At 40.3% G+C, this 20118-nt stretch overlaps 1 protein-coding gene across 2 annotated transcripts in view; it reads left to right on the top strand.

Moving 5' to 3' along the window:
• The window catches only part of LOC136874043 (farnesol dehydrogenase), a 75060-nt gene that overhangs the window by 32367 nt on the left and 22575 nt on the right, over positions 1–20118 (top strand). For both annotated transcript variants that reach the window (XM_067147541.2, XM_067147542.2), the window contains exons 2-4: positions 9248–9416; positions 11014–11143; positions 14259–14388. In XM_067147541.2, coding sequence (XP_067003642.2) covers positions 9248–9416; positions 11014–11143; positions 14259–14388 — 429 coding nt within the window. The remainder of the gene's footprint in view (positions 1–9247; positions 9417–11013; positions 11144–14258; positions 14389–20118) is intronic.

The following is a 20118-nucleotide window of genomic DNA, read 5'->3' as shown; positions in this document are numbered from 1 at the left end:
GGTGTGTATCCGATGGTTTGGTCCACATTTTCTTTCTTCACCCCTATCTTCTACCGTAAATTTTCTCTTGCAAAGCGAAAAACGAATGTAGGAGATGCATCACTAATTGATGCAAATAACGATTTTGATCCACCCAGCTGTATCGTACTTGACGAACAAACGTCCTAGTCCTACTGCTCGAAGTGCTGTTTAACAAATAGTTACAAAATAAATGTATGTGAATATTTTAATATGAAACATGATTCTAAATTCTATATGTTAACTAATTGTCTGATAATATTAACAGCTTAACCGTTATCCTTTTATTGGACATCACAGAAAAATTTCCTGGAAACTGCTAGAATTAGAAAGAAAATGCAAGGAAATGTAAGTTGTGGATGTTATCTGCACCGCATTTTAATTTGTAAATGGCTGCTGAACTTAGTACAAGCCTCACTGGCTCTGGATGGATTAGCTTAGAGTAGATACCTGTCCCTACTTGCAAAAAATTGAATTCTAAGTGCACTTGGTGGACTCCATTTTTAACAGGGCTAACAGCTCAGACAGCTCATTCTATTTTAAGGGTACTAAACGCAATTTTTTCCGACTGATTTTAAAAAACTGGATTCGTTCTTGATAGTCTGATTTTATATATAGAAATACACTTTCTGGGGGTGAAATAATTACTTAAATCCGTTGAGCGTTTCTCAAAATCATCCTTCATATACATGCAAGGTCACAAATTTTCTCTCTCCATAATACAGAAAGTAAAATTCAAAAAGTAATTTATCGACTGATTGTTACGACTTTGAATCTTCTGGTGACAGTCCTGTTTCATCCCCGTCTGTCAAATATGCTATCGAGTAACAATTATTGTGTTGAATGCAATTCATGATCTCTATTCATCTTTGTGCTAGTTTCCTATGTGGATCAGAAGTAGAATGTCAGTTTCTAGATCCCATGATCGTTGGTTCGAACCCGACAGAGGTAGCCGAATTTTCAAGGGCGGAAAGATGATCAGTCGACACTCCATGTAGTACAATGAATGTCAAAGATTTGGTGTTTAACAGACACAAATTAATTTAAACTCTCAGCCATACGTCGCCCAACACAGTTGCGCTTTCTCTGCCCTCCACTAGAGTAAAATTTTTTGCTATGGGCTTTACGTCGCACCGACACAGATAGGTCTTATGGCGACGATGGGATGGGAAAGGCCTAGGAGTTGGAAGGAAGCGGCCGTGGCCTTAATTAAGGTATAGCCCCAGCATTTGCCTGGTGTGAAAATGGGAAACCACGGAAAACCATCTTCAGGGCTGCCGATAGTGGGATTCGAACCTACTATCTCCCGGATGCAAGCTCACAGCCGCGCGCCTCTACGCACACGGCCAACTCGCCCGGTACTAGAGTAAAAGGGAATGTCAAAATTGTTACACAGGCAGTCTAATGGCGACATACCAAGAGGTCTGGGTATGGTAGATGAGGTCAAATTGTTATTATTATTATTATTATTATTATTATTATTATTATTATTATTATTATTATTATTATTAATTCGGAGCTGAGTTACAAGAACACTGCATTTTATCATATGAGTTCTCAGTAGAAGTTTGTTTTTCATCAAACAATGTATTAGGCTTATAATTGAAATTGTCTTGACAGTAATTTTTAGTATAACGATCTGATACCGAAAGAGTTAACATAATATTAAGCCGTTTTCGAATAATTTACTAAAAGATAAAAATGCAACTGAACCTATCGTTACGAATAGATTTCATCTTAGGTAGGGCGCCATCCTCACAGACCTGAAGGTTACCTGTACGGCGTGAACTCGAAAATAATAATAATAATAAGAAGAAGAAGAAGAATGATCTTTTTACGTCCCACTAACTATTATTATGGTTTTCGGAGACGTCGAGTTGCCGGAATTTTGTTCCAGAGAAGTTCTTTTACGTACCAGTAAATCTACTGACACGAGGCTGACGTATTTGAGCAACTTCAAATACCACCGGACCGAGCTAAGGCTGGAACCGGCCAAGTTGGGGTCAGAAGGCCAGCGCCTCAACCGTCTGAGCCACTCAACTCGGCCATGAACTCGAATGATCTGCACCAAGCCTCCCCGAAAGCTATATGTCTTTAAAACAAAGAGTAGGTCTAATCCTATCCACTGATTACGGAATATCTTATTTATCCTAGATAATTCGCTTGAACCTGACAAACAAGTATCTTTCATCTTAGATTAATGTTTCATTTTATCAATGAAGGGTTAGCGTGAGTGATTGGGACAAACGGTTCTGAGACTGAATATTTATTATAAATACAAAAATCACTAATAGGATACACACCAGGCACCATTCTTGCAGATAATAATCATTATGTCCCACTACTTGTAAGAGTAAAAAAATGAAATGAAATGGCGTATGGCTTTTAGTGCCGGGATGTGTCTGAAGACTTCGGCTCGTCAGGTGCAGGTCTTTTGACTTGACTCCCGTAGGCGACCTACGCGTCGTGATGAGGATGAAATGACTATGAAATCGAGACATAGGCCTACACCCAGTGGCCGTGCCAGGGGATTTAACCAATTATGGTCAAAATTTCCGACCCTGCCGTGATTCGAACCGGGGACCCCTGTAACCAAAGGCCAGCACACTAACCATTTAGCCATGGAGCCGGACACTTGTGAGAGTATAGACGATGTAACAATAAAGTATGGACTAACTTCCAGGGCACTTTCCCCGCTCATAGGAAAACAAAATATGTTATATGGACATGGATCCAGAAACGCTATATTTCCATATAGAAATAATTTTCTACAACTCTACATAGCAGGGGAGACCATGGCAAAACGATCCCTCTATGGTCAATTTGTGCACAAAATGCACGAATATCACAGTACGTTAAAAACAATTATATACGTGTTGAGACTTTCCTAACTGTCTGACTAATTTTACAAACATATAAATCTGCATTTAACCTGAAAAATATTAAATATCTGCATTTAAAATGGAAATTATGAAAATTAACATTCATGAAATAAAATGCACACTCGTCGAACCTTGTACTCACACTTACTTGTTACCTGCTTACTTACACATACGTTATTTGAAGGGCGCCAGCTGCCACTCAGTACAGCAATAATAGAATGAGACTCTTGACTATCTCTAGGGTGTGGGGTAATAAGCTTACTTCTGACAACATACCATATAAGTTCTGGGAAAAGGAGATTGGCGTTCGGTTTCCCCATTAATTTTGAGGTTAAGATATTTTACTCTCATTGAAATAAAACTATGAATTCGTTTGATAGAACAATATATATTCTTTAAATAATATATAAAAAATAGTGAGTCTTGTTGCGATAAAACAGATGAGAATATGAAATCATGACATTGCAACTGAAAGAAACTAGGCATGAATTTGAATTCTTCTTGACCGGACATTTAACAATTTATACGAAATATTTCCCTCACTGATTCACTTGACTGTACCTTCAACAATTTTAGTGTAATTACGACGTATTCCTTTGATCTGGTGTTTACTGTAGATGTGTCACGCCTAACTTGGTGATACATCCTTGTGACTGCTTCTTCTCCATCTCATCTGACTTCTTTGTAAGTCAATATGGTATTACCTCTTGGTAGGTCCTGGGTTGCCCTCTCTGACTTCATGGTAAGCCCTTGCGTCCGTGTCTTCCACTAAGTGACGGACCAACCATTTGGTCTCACTCTCTCAATGACCAATAATTAATGGCTCACTGAGTCTTCACCATCTCTCGTTCACACTGGTTGACTGACCAACTAAGGCCTCTTGATCTAGTAGACTTCTTCACTGTACTGCATCCGTATAACTAATGACTGACGCTACAATATGCACCCACCTTATATAGACGTTGGTTGACACAGCTACGTAATCTCCAGAAATAACAATGACATACTCCCACCTACGCGACAGATATTACATCCAGTGGTGAAATAGCCCCGGGCCGGCCGACTCTCTGAGCGCATATCTAAATAAATACGATGCCGTAGCCATGGAGTGGCGATGACTTGGCAGAATCGCCAGTGGTATAGCAATATAACAACGTCACTTCCAATCTCTGATATATACAACAATTCTCACTGTACAGGTATTGAGTGTTATTCTACACATACGTATATATGCATACATCTAAGTACAATCTTGCAAGCAACAGGCAATTGCAAAATCGAATTGAATAAAACGGATAATTACAATAATAGTAACAATATCACAGATAACATAATAGTACGGACATAATAATAATTATAATAATAATAATAATAATTGTACCGGGCGGTACACCTCCACTCCGCTAATTTAAAATGTGCGCCAGTTGAAACTCCTCTGCTGGAGGAAGTCTGAACTTTATCTACGCTATTAATTCTCTACTTTCTCAGAAGATGTCACCACGTGGAAAATTTTGAGTTTTTGAACTGTGTCATTTTTGATGTGGTTTTGTTTCACTTGAAGTAAGAAGTGTGAACTTTCTCTTCTAGAGGACACTACTGAAGATCAACAATAGTGCAACCTAGTGCGAAGTCAAAGAACTATTTTTTTTTGGAGAAATTTTTATTTCAAATGTTTGTCTTTGCTAAAATTTTTTCTGTTATTGTTTAAGTTGGCTGTATACCCCTCTCTTTCCCCTTGTTTGCATTTAACCAATCCTGAATTTCTTTGAGTTATTTCCGACCAATCCGATGTATCTTCCCCCAACTTGGATATGTTTCTGTACCCGAGCCAATAAAAAGTTTGTGGGAGGGTGTTTTCATTCCCCTAACGCATAGAACCTTCCGCGAGAGGATATAAACTGCTGATTTTAGGGTCTCCGGGCCACTTCTGTTCCATCTTTCAGTGTAGAAAGTACATAGCAGGAGGCGGGAAGCGCCTCTTTCCTCGGCAGCGGTCAGCAATAAGGTAATGGCCGATTAATAAATTCTTTCTTTGCTAGCTCAGCAGTTTAACTCTCGGGGCGGGTGCGAAGCGTTCCTCCATGTAACCTTTTCCTAAAATGTAACGATCTTTTCTTCTCTTTTAAGCTGCATATTGGGATAGAGAGTGCTAACCCTCTCGAGCTCCCACTCACATTGTCTTGAGGTGAACTTATTTTCTCCACCTATTCTTCGTTAATGTAAAACAAATTGTTCTTTTCTTAAGTCACCTCTTTAGCATGGGATTAGCCCTTGTATTAACGGCCTAGTGCCAAGTAGGTCTTAATCAAAGTGTATTAGGAGTGCAAGATCGCCTCCTCTCAAATTGTTATTTTAGAGGTCATGTAATTGCCCATTTTTATTTAATAGACCTCAGTAGGTTGGGTATTTTACCCCTGTGTCTATGTCCAGTGAGGACAACTTGAAGGTGGAGTTTGGTTTAAATTTTGAGAGCGAGTGGCTCTTTTGAAAATTAAGTGTTGTATGCCTCGTGGAGGCTTTTCTGTGTAATTTGGAGCAAGGGCTCCTAGGTATGAATGGGGTTTTCTGCCCCTCTGTTAAAACTCGTGTTTGGGGTAAAATTGAGCTGATTGCCCAAGCAGTGTAAAATCAGGGCGCGAAGCCCAAATCCTGTAAATATTGTAACTACCCTTTTTGATTTGCTACTTTGTACCTGCCATGCTTGTTATTTCTTTGTTTTAAAAAAGAAAATATAACCTTGTTAAATTTTAAATTAATTTTGCTTTCGTAGCTGGAGACCTATTCACACCCGCACCTTCTTTCACCTCTACCTACCACGGAAAAACTCCGTAACAATAATAATAATAATAATAATAATAATAATAATAATAATAATAATAATAATAATAATAATAAAATACAGATAAAATCATACAATAATAAAAATACAGATATCATCTTGTAACGGGATTTGAACCATTACAGTGTGTAGGTGCACATATTAGCTATTATTGAGTGTTTTTAAAAAAATTATATAACGTAAATACAACACATAATATACCATATGCAAATTTAGTTCAGAGGATCATGTTACCCCGAGGTGTAGGGTAATATGATCTCTCTTTTTCTTAGATAGTCCAATATCTTTGTACAATATCTTTGCTATGTGTCTGGAACAGTTTATTAAATATCTGGGAAAAGCAGAAGAATATAAAAGTACATATGAAATGAAATAATTCGGAAATTGTTTTATCCATTTGGTTATTCATCATAAACAGTAGCGGCGATTTCGTGGAGCAAACATCACATTTTTATTCCATTTTAGCCGGCTGGAACTAGGAATTATTAAAACAAGCAATTTGTATAAGTCCTGTTGTCTTATCAGCTAATTAACAAAATTATTAGCGGAAATACGCACAAAATATTCGTCGCGGCTAACAGGTTTGTATAGCAACGGAGCAAGTAGTGGACACTTCGCATTTGCTTTGAGGAAGGGTAACTGGGGTGCATTTTTTGCCAAGGTTACGGACACTGAGGTATAATTCACCCGCTTGCCTTGCGCATTCGTCAGTCTGGCGGTCCCTTTAGTGTCGGTTAGTTTCTTAAGCCGCGTATACACTTGAGCATTCGCCCCGAATGAGCATGCGTTTGCCCAGTTTTGCTCAGATGAGTACAGGGCGAACCGAATGGATCCGGATGCCTCAGCCCGATCCGAATGTTGTCGGTACCTCAAAGTGAGCACGTGCTCCGTTCGTGCTCAGTGTGGACGGTTGATGACGAGTGGGGTAGCCCGAACAGTATGAGCCGACTGCTTCCGCCTATGCATATGCGATCTCGCTCGTGCAAGAGTGTGAAAGTAATTTCAAGTTGAAATGGAATTGTCCCAGGATAATTCTCTTATCCTCCTGGGGTACTACCACAAGTATCCCGTTCTGTGGAACCCCAAGGAGGAGTTCTATTACAATACCTTAAAATAATCTCTCTTCGTACAGTTTTCTTTGCCACCACCGCTTTCTCCTTTTTGTTTTCAAGGAATGCAATAAATACATATAACAATAACTGGAGAGATCAATTTTCGATTCACCATTGTAGCCTCAGGTCATGTAAAACAATATGCCACACCTAAACACAGACTGTGTTTTCGGTCCACACGAGGTCCGAACACAGTGGAAACTTGCTCAACAGACTGGCATGCGGGTCGTGATTGTGCGCTCTCGTATCGGCAACGCACGCTCATACGGGGCGAATCACGGTTACTAGTCTAGTCTAGTAACCGTGGGGCGAATGCTCAAGTGTATACGCGGCTTTAGGCTTAGACAAATAATTATTTTTAATTGCATAATTACGTCGTACTTTTAATTAATTGTAATACATGTGTAATATTGTTCTGGCGTCTCCGAAAACCGTAAAAAATAGTTAGTGGGACGTAAATCAAATAACATTATTATTAATACTGTTCCTTTGATAGAAGTTTTATTGTATAGTATTGAATCAAAATCTCAAAAAACTATTATTACCGCACTTAAGTTGGTAAACTCTCAACCTTTACCTCTCTGCCGAAATTTGCTCCGAGAGCATTAAGAAACATTTTGTAGTTTTTGACCCTTTCAGGGTACTTTCTGCTGTATGTACAATTTTTTGCCCCCCCCCCTTTCCCTCACATGTAATTCCCAATGGCCTGTACTGATCACAAGGTGTGAAAATAAAATGTTAAAACATTGTTTTCAAGGAAACATGAAGTAATAAAAACAGAAGGATGACTTTAGACATTAATAATGGGAAACACACAGCAACAGAATGTACCAGCATATCTTATCTTATATACGAGATGTTCAAAATGCCCTCCGTTAGCATTGATACATACATACGCAAAACTCCAGGGATCCATCAGCGGAACCGAGTGAGTGAGTCGGGCAGCTATGAGCTTGCATTCAGGAGATAATGGGTTCGAACCCCACTGTCGGAAGCACTGAAGAAGGTTTTCTGTGGTTTCCCATTTTCATACCAGGTAAATGCTGGGGATGTACGTTAACTAAGGCTACGGTGGGCTTGAAGTAGGGAGAAAGCGACCATGAAATACTCATCTAGTAAAAGTTAGCTACGAGTTATAACTGGAAGTTTACGAAATCGACGTCGGAATATGTGGAAAAACGCAGGGTAAGAAATATCGATTATGTCAGTTGGTTTTGGCAACCCCTGTAAGGACCGGATAATGTGTAATAGGTTATTTGCACACTACAAATAATCTGAGAGAATCACCGAATTAGTCAGCTCTTTATCATCTCTTCTCCGAGAAAACAGCAGATATCGAACAGCAGAGCTCAGCTGACTCATAACACTTCCTTCCACCGCACCGTATCCAGTCACCAAGCTGTCAGGGATATCCATTGCAGCTGGAAAGCCGCGATTTCACGCGACAATTCCAGCCTCGGCTTCGAGACCTTTCAATTAAAACTCGCAGATTATTTTTCGTGCAGAATATCCTTACATGACATCCATTCTGTCAATGAAATTTCAGGTAAGCTGCGAAGTCGTAACTAAAGCTTCCCTTGTTAGCTGAATCAGATACTGTTTCTACCTAAATACTTGTGCAGGCTCCTCATTTTCATATTTCCTATCTGACTTAAGTCGACAAAACTTGCGATACACAGGGAATATTTCAATTTCAAACCCGTCGTAGCTCTTCCCTTTCTCGCTAAAGATAAAATGTCTGGCTCTCCAGCGTCTCTGAAAACCATCTGAATATAAAAACAAGGTTCCTTATTATTATCAGTATTATTTTGATTATTATTTTCTGGTTCGTGGCTGAATGATTAGCATGTATCGAACCCGGAGCATCCTGAATTTAAGGCTACTATGTTGACCATTTAGCCAAGGAGCCGTACCAAACAACCTATCTCCCCTTCGAGTCGAAATTCGCCAAACTGCTGTCTCTTCGGTTCAGTGCCCCTTCATTTGTGATCAGAATGACTCACCTGATCTTAAAGCATTTTTATAACACCACATATCGAGGGCCTCCGTTCTCTTTCTTTCTGAAGCAGTTCCATGTAGTGCCACGTCATAAATGACAGACATGTATATCCACGGTGAGAAGATTTTTTGCATGAAGGCAGTTTTTTGCTGATAACCTACGATTTGCTGCATACTTCTTCTGTGATTGCTTGTATTACATCCCTGGTAATAAAATACCTCTAGCCTACTTCATTAAGCCTTATACTGCATTACGTGCACCACCTGGCCTTAATCTACTACATTCCATCACTTTTGTTTTGGATTTATCAGTAACGATTTTCATCGCAATATATTGTGTAACTTAAGAATGACAGAGTCTTGCAACATATTACCTGATAATTTTGAACTATTTACAGGAACTAGCAGCATCACTGAAAGGCGCCCCTGGGAAGTTGCATGCTGTGAAGGGTGACGTCAGCAAGGAAGATGATGTTCTGAGGACTTTTGCTTGGATCAAGGAGAATCTGGGTGGCGTAGATGTACTCATCAACAACGCAGGGGTCATCAACGAGGGCAATCTTCATGGTAACTGACAGAAACACTGTATAAATAACAGCGGACTTAAAATATTAGTAGGCTGCATACCGAAGATATGTTAAGTTCAGAACAAAAGTACGAAGTATTAAACCTTAATATTTTTATACAGTACAACCTCTGTTAACCGGAACAAAGAAAAGGGGGGCGTGATTTCGTTAACTGAAATTTCGGATAATAGTTAAAATGTAATTTTCTTAGGTTAATAAACGTTTGTTGACTTTGCAGGTGAACACAAATGAAGACAATACACATATAATGTTAACAAACTATTTTAACGAATACAAGCTACTGCACATACTTCGAAGAAACCGATGCTCTATAGTGCATATACTAGGCACTCATTCCTTTGAAGAGTCGTCTATTTCATTTTGGTTATTTTTTATTCTCGCATCGTTTTCTAGGCGCTATATCACGTCACCGTTTCATTAACAGAACACCAAGGCTTTGATTCGTTACATCACAAATATAGTTGGCAGTAAAGAAGGGAAGGAGGCAGTCAAGGTGAAGGTCAAAGTCCAAGCATTCCGTATCCACTTTGTCGCAACATCATCATCATCATCATCATCATCATCATCATCATCATCATCTGTTTACCCTCCAGGTTCGCTTTTTCCCTCGGACTTAGCGAAGGATCCCACCTCTACCGCCTCAAGGGCAGTGTCCTGGAGCTTCAGACTCTTGGTCGGGGATACAACTGGGGAGTATGACCAGTACCTCGCCCAGGCGGCCTCACCTGCTATGCTGAACAGGGGCCTTGTGGAGGGATGGGAATATTGGAAGGGATAGGCAAGGAAGAGGGAAGGAAGCGGCCGTGGCCTTAAGTTAGGTACCATCCCGGCATTCGCCTGGAGGAGAAGTGGGAAACCACGAAAAACCACTTCCAGGATGGCTGAGGTGGGAATCGAACCCACCTCTACTCAGTTGACCTCCCGAGGCTGAGTGGACCCCGTTCCAGCCCTCGTACCACTTTTCAAATTTCGTGGCAGAGCCGGGAATCGAACCCGGGCCTCCGGGGGTGGCAGCTAATCACGCTAACCACTACACCACAGAGGCGGACTTGTCGCAACATACGAGACAATATTTCTTTAATTCGTTTTAAAAGAAAATATTTTTTGCTCTTTTTGGTTAAATGGTATTTCCGTTAAGAATGTTTCAGTTAACAGAGATTCTACTGCATAATCATATACTCTATGACTATGTGTTCGGAAGAGTATGCTTGTATAGCGTGAAATTCTATTCGTGTCGTCAAAATCTCAGTTTCAGTATAAAGTATTTCTCTAATTTTAAATAGAACTATAAATGTATCTCTACAGTGCATTCGCTAAGTCATTCTACGTCATCGTCACCAAGCCACCCAGATATTTTTCAGCAATTAATTATAACTTTAGCATTAATTTACAGTGAAATTATTTCTACCACAGAATTTTGGATATGTTAGCTGATCATTCACGCTAGTTTCATTGAAATCTGTTATTCTCAAATACGAACAGTTAGTTCCCTTACAATTTGCTTTTATATAATTTCATTCATTATTGATATGTTAGGTACACATACAATAACATGTTTGATGAACGCTGCATTTCAGATGGAGAGCTCGGTGACTGGCGGAACATGCTGGATGTGAACGTACTTGGGCTCAGCTTATGTACCCGAGAGGCTGTTAAGGACATGAGGTCTCGAGGTGTTAACGATGGCCACATCATACACATTAACAGGTAAGACAAAATTAGAACCACTTAAGCGATGTACAGTCGAAGGTACATACATATTTAATTAATCCACGAATGGGGAGACATAAAATTATCTCCAGTTTTTCTCAATTTTAATTTTCCTTCCTTTTAGTAGACGATCTTAAGAATTCTAAACACTTATAATGGTAATACAAAGCAAATTTGTGGCATAATAACTCATCAGGCCTTATGAATGCAACATGGTCAGCGTAATGAAATCCTGAGTCTTTTCTTTGGCTTTCTTGAACTTGCCCGCTGCGTCTCGTATCAACATCCCTTAGCTGGTCTGACGAGGCTCTCAAACGAGAAGTAAAATCCCTGGATTAGCTGGGAATCGAATATGTAAGTTCCAGATTAAAGGGTGGCACCTATCCCTAAACCAAAGAGTTGGTATTATTATTATTATTATTATTATTATTATTATTATTATTATTATTATTAAGATATTTCTTGTTTGTTTACGTCGCACAGATACTGGCAGGTCTTATGGCGATGATGGGAAAGGACAGGACTAGGAATGGGAAAGAAGAGACCGTGGCCTTGATTTTGGATGACGTAGCTATAAGCTTGAATTCGAGAGGTGGTGGGTTCGAAGCCCACTTCCGGTAGCGCTGGATATGGTTTTCCATGGTTTTCCATTTTAATACCAGGCTGTGCCTCAATTAAAGGCCATAGTCCCTTCCTTTCCACTTTTAGCCCTGTCCTATCCCATCGTCGCCACATGAGCTGTCTGTGTCAGTGCGACGTAAAACAAATAGCATATGAGTTAAAGAGTACGTTTTCTTAACATTCATTCCTACTAAAAAGTTTCGGTCATAAAAAGAGGACACTCAAGGCAAATGCATGTAATAATTAATAACTCAACGTATGGTTCATTAATTCAGGGAATTTTTCTACACTAGGGTTCATCAGAATTGTTCTGAATGTACTGCAGCCATTAAGCTTATTGTACTAGCGTGTGTGGTGTCAACACGTGTCCATTTTCCAAAATGTTTTTGACTAAATACTACAGCCCCATCAAAGAGGCTGTATATTCGACTTTAGGATCTCTTGTTGAGATGACATATATACACATAGACGGGATATCATGATATAAATATTTGCGAAATAATATGAATTAATTATTCACATTACTTAATTCTGTCCTAATTAAAGCAAGCGCTAGAGATTCTCACTTGTAACGTTCAACGGTGCCGAGTCATGAACTATGCAACACAACATGGATCAGCCAGTGACGGAACTGGAAACGCAGACAACCATCTCCGTAACCAGAACCCTTAAAAACGGTAGTAATTTTTCAGATTTTCTATTTTGTCGATTGTCCACTGTCAGTACCGCTGGAGATAGTTCCAAGGTTTCCTATTTTAATACCAGACTGTACCTTGATTAAAGCCATTGTCCCTTCCTTTCCACTCCTAGCCCTTTCCTATCCCATCGACGCCAAAAGACCTGCCTGTGTCAGTGCGACGTTCTGTTCTGAATTCGGCCGTCAGAAAATGGCCACCCCTGTGGAGCAGGAGTAGCGTGTTTGCTTCGTAATCTGAAGCTAGGCATTCCATTACTGGGTGGTCTACAGATAGAGGAATGGAACAGAGGTTACTCGTCTTCCTAAGATCAACTGAGGCGCTGTATAATACAAGAGGCAGCAGATCCGGTCACGAAAGCTAAGAAAGCAGGCTGTGGGTGTCGTCGCCCCGACTATGTGGCGCACCAGTATCTGTAGACCTACTGGCTAGGCAGCGATCGTGTTGGCAGGCCAAGCTCGTTATTTATTATTTATTTTGAAATCAGAAAATCCAGTTAATAAAAAGCATTCAGGTGTTCACTACCTAGAGGGCATGAGCGTATAATCCGTATAATATTAGCGCGACAGAGGGTTGATGAGCCGGCAAGGCGTTAACGGAGGTCCTGGTTAAGCGTGGCAAGGCGGTTCACCGGCAAGGCTCCTATCCAAGCCGCACTAACGCAGTTCAAATCTTCGGTGACGCAAGGATGGAAAAGGTTTAGGATTGAGAAGGCAGTGGTCGTGGCCTTAATTAACGTACAACCCCAGTATTTGCCGGCTCTGAAAATTGGAAACCACGGAAAAACATCTTCAGGGTTGCCGACGATTGGGTTCTAACCCACCATCTCCCGAATGCTAACTCACAGCTACGCCACCCTAACCGCATGGCCTACTCGCTCGGGATTGAACATTAATAAGAATTCATGTTCACATTTTCAGCATTCAAATAATTCCGAAGTTCTTTATCATTACTATTCCTATCACTATTAGATTATTAGTCTATTATTTCTGGTCGTGTTACTTTCAATGAGAGAAACGAACAAAGACATTCAAATAGTAATATTTAATATTGGCCTGTGTTGCTTTATGCTGAAAAGAAGGGGCCCTACGAACTGTGTTTTAAACATCTAGAGGAGAAATACAACATCCCTTTTCAAAATTGGGAGGTGATTGGGCTGCTGTTCAGTGATGAAGAAGTGATATCAAAATTCTGCCTGAACTTCTATCACAATTTTGGAATTAGTATGTTGGCACTAGAGGGCATTGCTACTTATATTCGCAGGGACTCTCTCCAAATTGTAAAACACCATTTTTAATAGCACAACAGATTACACATGAATTGTTTCCATTCGGAGATAACTGTTCCTTTAGGTAAATCTCGAAAAAATATCAAATCAACAAACAATAGACACTTAAATTCAAAATATTATTGTAATATTGCTTGAAAAACTAATTATGAGGCTGCATCTTCACGTCATAAACAGTGGCGTACGCAGTGCTGTTAATAGGTTTAAACCTCACCCGACAACCACCCTTTTAACATTTGAACTTCCCTTTTTTTAATTGTATTATTTGAATTCATTAATCAAGGTTCCTACAGTTTGAATCCTAGTATAGGAATGAGGAAAGGAAAGTCTTATACATGTGTTTCTGTTTCCTGTAACCACAAGGTTGTAAGAATTAAGAAGCTAGTCTTCATATTCATATTTGTTCCCCTGTTATAGCAATGCGGACTGATATCTGACGACTCATGAGTTATTTGTTTGCTCGTTGTGTATGATAATAGAGAGGTAATTGTAATTGTCCCTGCGTTAGTGTTGCAGGTCACATTGTCTCCAACAGGCCTGGTTTTCTCATGTACAGCGCCAGCAAGCATGCAGTCACCGCTCTCGCTGAAGGCATAAGGAAGGAGCTAGTGAGACTTGGAACCCGCATTAGAGTTACGGTAATTATTCACTCTGAATCAAGCCATACTCATAGTCAAGTTTAACATTTGTTTTCGAAAGTGCCTTTACATATTGTACGCTGTCACTCTCTATAAAAGATCCCCTTCTTCTATCATTATTTCATTAGTAATGTAGTAAAAGAAGCCGTGGCATATGCAGCACACTTTTGGGGCTTGCCAGGACAACTGCTGCCCAATTACATGGCCGGCAAATAATAGAGCTCCACGTGGTCATAAAGACGTACGGCTACGCGGCTAATTGATTAGCAAGCTGGTCTATGGTCCAAGCGGGACCTGGTTTCGATTCCTGGCTAGGTTAATTGCCGAGGCTTGGGACTGTGTGCGTGTGTCGTCTTCAATAAGATATTTCATCTTAAGTGTGTCGTCTTCAATAAAAGATTTCATGCACAGGTCGCCGAAGGGTGTCAGCTCGAAAGACCTGCAGCTGACCTCTCCGGAGGAAACACGCCAGTATTATTATTATTATTATTATTATTATTATTATTATTATTATTATTATTATTATTAGCCTGATGATATCAGATAACTAGTTGGTCTTACGAAAGTGGGTGAAACCATTCTAGACATCCAGAATTCCCTGGACTGACTAGGAATTAAAATCGAGGCCTCCAGATAAAGGACACGCTCGCTAAATCGGCACCAGGGTTCTGGCATTTGTAACGCAAAGCTACGTGTTTAATGTTGCTTTAGGCATTATCGGCGAAGGAAGTGCACCCTGAGAACTGCTTCATTAACATTAACTTACGGATCTCCAGTTCCAGGTTCGTGTTCAGACCATGTATTGGAAAGAGATGTTCGTAGATCAACTGTTCAGCCCAGAACTCTTTTTACTCGGAGAAGGAAACACAGATTTCACACAGATACCACAATAGATCTGAACAGTAGTACACAGTGTGATTCAGCAGCCCCTTTCAATATCGTTTGCTGCAGCCCAACTAACATGCCATGGTTATGGGGGTGCTATTCCCCTGCAGGCTTACTGTATGGTACTAATGTTCAGTGAGCACATTTTTCACACGATTCCGAACTCTAGAGAAATGTTGTGTCATTCGTTCGCAAAACATGGCGCCTTGAAACAAGTAGCAACGTCCTATTACCATGCAACTATGTTAATGTGTCCTGCCTCGTGACCGGGTGTTACGAATAGGGGAATCAATGCATAAAACTAGGTAACAGTGCAGTCATTAATGTCTTAAACATCCAACCGGATGGCGTATGTACTCTGCTCCCGTCGTACTACGAACATGCATCCAGCAGTGTAGCGTAGCGGATGTGGTTAGTCGTTCGCATAGCAATCGCCCACTGTCGGTAGCCCTGAAGATGGTTTTCGGTGGTTTCCCATTTTCACACCAGGCAAATGCCGGGGCTGTACCTTAATTAAGGCCACGGCTGCTTCCTTCCACTTCCTAGGCCTTTCCTCTCCCACCGTCGCCATAAGACCTATCTGTGTCAGTGCGACGTAAAGCAAAATAGCAAAAGCATAGCAATCGACGGAATGTGCCAGCGGCGGTTACAATCCTGCATCATTCAAATATTATTGCATGATTGTATGATGTTTGAATACGTGATCACAGGTCCACGTTTGCCACATTCAAACAGTAGAATGACGCTGTTATTCATCTTGTGCATTGCGCATGCTCCGCTGGTTTGGGTCTGAATGTACTGTAATCTCTGCTGTCATTCGGCATGTTTTCCATAGAGGAATACGTTGACATGCTCCTCATTTATAGGGAAGCAAGACAAAACGCGTGCGAGGCACTACGTCTGTACCAAGAACGGTTTCCTGACAAGCGATACCCGGCTGCTACGACATTCCGCCGTGTTGAAAGACGCCTCAGGGCAACAGGCGTGATTTCCAACCAGCCACTAATCCGCGATAGACCCGTTACATCGGGTGAAACAGAAGAGGCCGTTCTGGAGGCAGCTCGTAATAATCCACACATCAGTACAATTCGACTTTGCTCGTTCGTAACCATCTGAATCAGGAACTGCCACTGAAATGGATAGGACGAGGACGCCCTGTTTCTTGGCCCGCCAGATCACCGGATTTAACGCCGTTAGACTTCTTCTTGTGGGAATGAATATAGTGGGTTGCATAGAACTACAGTGGAAGGGGCGGCTGAATCATGCTGTATAGGGATACAAGTGCACACTAACCATCCTTGGAATGAAAATAAACCCGTGGACAAAGGTAGACTTCGGAGTTGTATAAATGAAAAATAATAACATCAGTTTAAGAAGGCAAGAAAGTAATGAACAGAAAAGCAGTTGATGGTTACTATAACGGTGGTAATGATAATTTAACGGAAATTCCAATGAGATTCACTGGTCACTAAAACTGAAGTTTTCGTACGTTAAAAGGGAAACAGTGGGTGAATCCAAGTGACATTTTTGTGATAATTTCAAATATATTTCCAGAACTTTTCCATAACTAACCCCATGGAACTACAGCCCTTGACGGGCCTTGGTCTACCAAGCGACCGCTGCTCAGCCCGAAAAGCCTGCATATTACGAGGTGTCGTGTGATCAGCACGATGAATCCTCTCGGCCGTTATTCTTGGCCTTCTAGACCGGGGCCGCTATCTGACCGTGAGATAGCTCATCATTCTAATCATTCTAATCACGTAGGCTGAATGGACCTACTGTTTCCTCCGGGTAAGAGGCACGCACGCTACCCCTACACTAGGGAGCCACCGTGGACTTCTCCATCACCCAGGGTTGTTTGGTAATCGCATATGAAATACAGTATTTCTCATATTTGAGAAGTGACTGTCTAAAGGTGCTATTTCCACTTGCAAAAAGTAAATCAGTATTTCGTCCACATGCGTTACTTCTTCTTCTTCTTCTTCATCTGTTTACCCTACAGGGCCAGTTTTCCCTCGGACTCAGCGCAGCTGTGAGCTTGCATCCGGGAGATAGTTGGTTCGAACCCCAGTGTCGACAGCACTGAAGGTGGTTTTCCATGGTTTCCCACTTTCACACCAGGCAAATTCTGGGGCTGTACCTCAATTAAGGCCACGGCCGCTTTCTTCCGACTCCTAGGCCTTTCCTATCCCATCGTCGCAATAAGACCTATCTGTGTTGGTGCGACGTAAAGCAAATTGTAAAAAAAAAGGTCTAATTTTATTAGGTAAATTTTATAGGTCCAAAACTGAAAAATTATAATCCCCTTCACGTCACTTGTCCGGAAAATATGCTTTTTTCTCAGTTCGGATGAGTCTGGACTGGTCTTTACGCCAAGATAAATACGCCGATAATGAAATTCGCGCCGAGTATTCATTGAACTTGTTAAATTTGGTTTAGGCGGGGAGAGGTCACATCTTAATATTTGTTGCAGATGCCTAATTAACGACTAATGACCAAGAACTTTTTATGTTGATGGAGCCACAGGAGATCAATTTCCATCATTACGTATTGCTTGTGACTACGCATCGTTGTTCCGAAGTTATCAGTGCTTGAACTTGGCGTATACTATGCAAGGTCTCTGAAAGATCATCAAAACGTGATGTTGACCATGATGTATATAATGAAAATTTCGATAGCTAAAAACTGACAAGACTAACATTTACACCATCAAATATATTGAAGATCTCGAAGATGAGTGGATGTCAGGAAAGAAGCTTTCAACTCCGATACAACATACACTTTTGAAAAATTAAAACGGTGTTTTGTAACCAGCTGCTTCGCAAATATTTTCTTGTCCTACAACAAGCTGTGGCTCCATCAACATATTATTATTATTATTATATTTGCCTTTATTTGTAGTGGCGAAGTTAGGACTCATGGTCCTCTCTTACACTTAACCACACTTCATTAACTTTGTACATCTGAGAGCAATATTCATAATATTATCTTAAAACTACCATTACAAACTAGAAACAAAATATGAAACAAAATAACATAAACTCTATAAATATTCTTAGTCATGTCTTAAACTATCGTTACAAATTAAAAGTTGATTGACACTAAATACCCTAAGCACACATCGAGGAGATGCTCACGGTAAGACAACTTGAAGGAATTTAAGGATTGTATGGCTCTAATGTTGTGGGGGAGAGAATTCCATATTCTAGCTCCATTTGCAACAAAGGAACGGCTGAATGCTGCTGACCTGCTGAGAGGGATAGCAAGTGTACTGCCAGAGCGTGTGTTATGCTGGTGGAAAGAGGATAGGAAATTGAGTTGTGAAGATAAGTAGTATGGGATATTCTCTTTTAATACTCGAAAGATTAATACTGCCACGTGGAGGTTTCTATATTGTTCAAATTTTAAAAGGGAAAAATGTCGATAATAAGGGGTAACATGAACATCATAGCGTAAGGAAAAGATAAATCTAATACACGAGTTCATAGCACGTTGTAATCGGTTTAGTTGTTCTCTCGTGGCATCAATTAGTACTACGTCACAGTAGGAAAATATAGGGAGAATAAGAGTATTTATAAGCCTAATTCTCATGTTTAGTGGCAGCATATTTTGATGATATTTTAGTGGGTGAAGGGACGCGTACACTTTTCTACAGATATTTGTAATGTGCTCTCCCCAGTTAAGATTCTCGTTTATAATTACACCAAGATTTCTTACCGAGTTTTCGTACTGAATAATTTTACCAGATAAAGTTAGTGGAGGAATGTTTTTGTTTTTTGCCGCACTGATTTGTTTCGTCTGCCCAACAATAATAGCTTTAGATTTTGATGGATTAATTAAAATACAGTTTTCATGAGCGTATGCACAGATATTATTTAAGTCAGAGTTCATATAACCTATTGCTTGATTGATGTCTGAAATTTTGGAATGGTAATAGATCTGCAGATCGTCAGCATACAAGTGGTATTTACAGTGTCTTAGCCGTGTCGATATATCGTTAATATAGATAACAAAGAGAAGTGGTCCAAGTACAGAGCCTTGTGGTACTCCTGAAAATTTCATTACCCATTCGGACGACCTATTCTGAATAATTACGCGTTGTTTTCGTTCCGTAAGATATAAACAATTCTTGGTCATTAGTTCTTAATTAGGCACCTGCAAGAAGAGTGCGATCGTGCTCTTGGAAATTTTAGCGAGAAATTGACATACAGGGTGAATTACTGAAAACTTGCACCCTAAATATTTCTGATACGGATTAAGGGATTTAATTTCTGACTTGGAGAAATATACCTCCTCCATGACGGATTATTCTTTCCCCGCCAGTGCAGTAAATACACATTGTTTTCCTACTCATCGGGTATTCTCAGAAATAGATGACTAAGAGGGCATAGTTTTCGTCCTGGTACTCTCCATTTACTTGTTCCAGCAAAAAAGGGAAGAAAAGGAAGATGTTGTCTATATAAAAGCATGACTGAGGCCAGTCCGGTGTACTTATTATTATTAGGGTGTTCTAACAGATTACTCTACAAATTGCTTTTCTAATAATTATTCAACCGGTCTGGTCCGGTTCTCATTGGAGAATGATGTTTCAACCACCAATTCTGGCTAGCCTTGTGTTTCTGCATTTCTTGTATATCTGTATACCCTGTTGTCGGAGATAACCTAATGTCTTTTTCTCAGACTTTCTGCAGCATGCTTAAGCCTACCGAGGTAGACAATAATTAACGTTTGGATAGCTATAATTATGTGATCAAGGGCAGAACTGCTTAATAATCTATGGCCCGGATTCAGGGCATAGATCAACAGCGTATATTTGCTCAAGAGGAAGTATAATTAAACTAAGTG

This window comes from Anabrus simplex, chromosome 5 (assembly GCF_040414725.1).
Source record: "Anabrus simplex isolate iqAnaSimp1 chromosome 5, ASM4041472v1, whole genome shotgun sequence".
Classification (NCBI taxonomy): Eukaryota; Metazoa; Arthropoda; class Insecta; order Orthoptera; family Tettigoniidae; genus Anabrus; species Anabrus simplex.
Note: the sequence above shows the minus strand (reverse complement) of the source record. Positions and strands in the feature narration are given on the sequence as shown.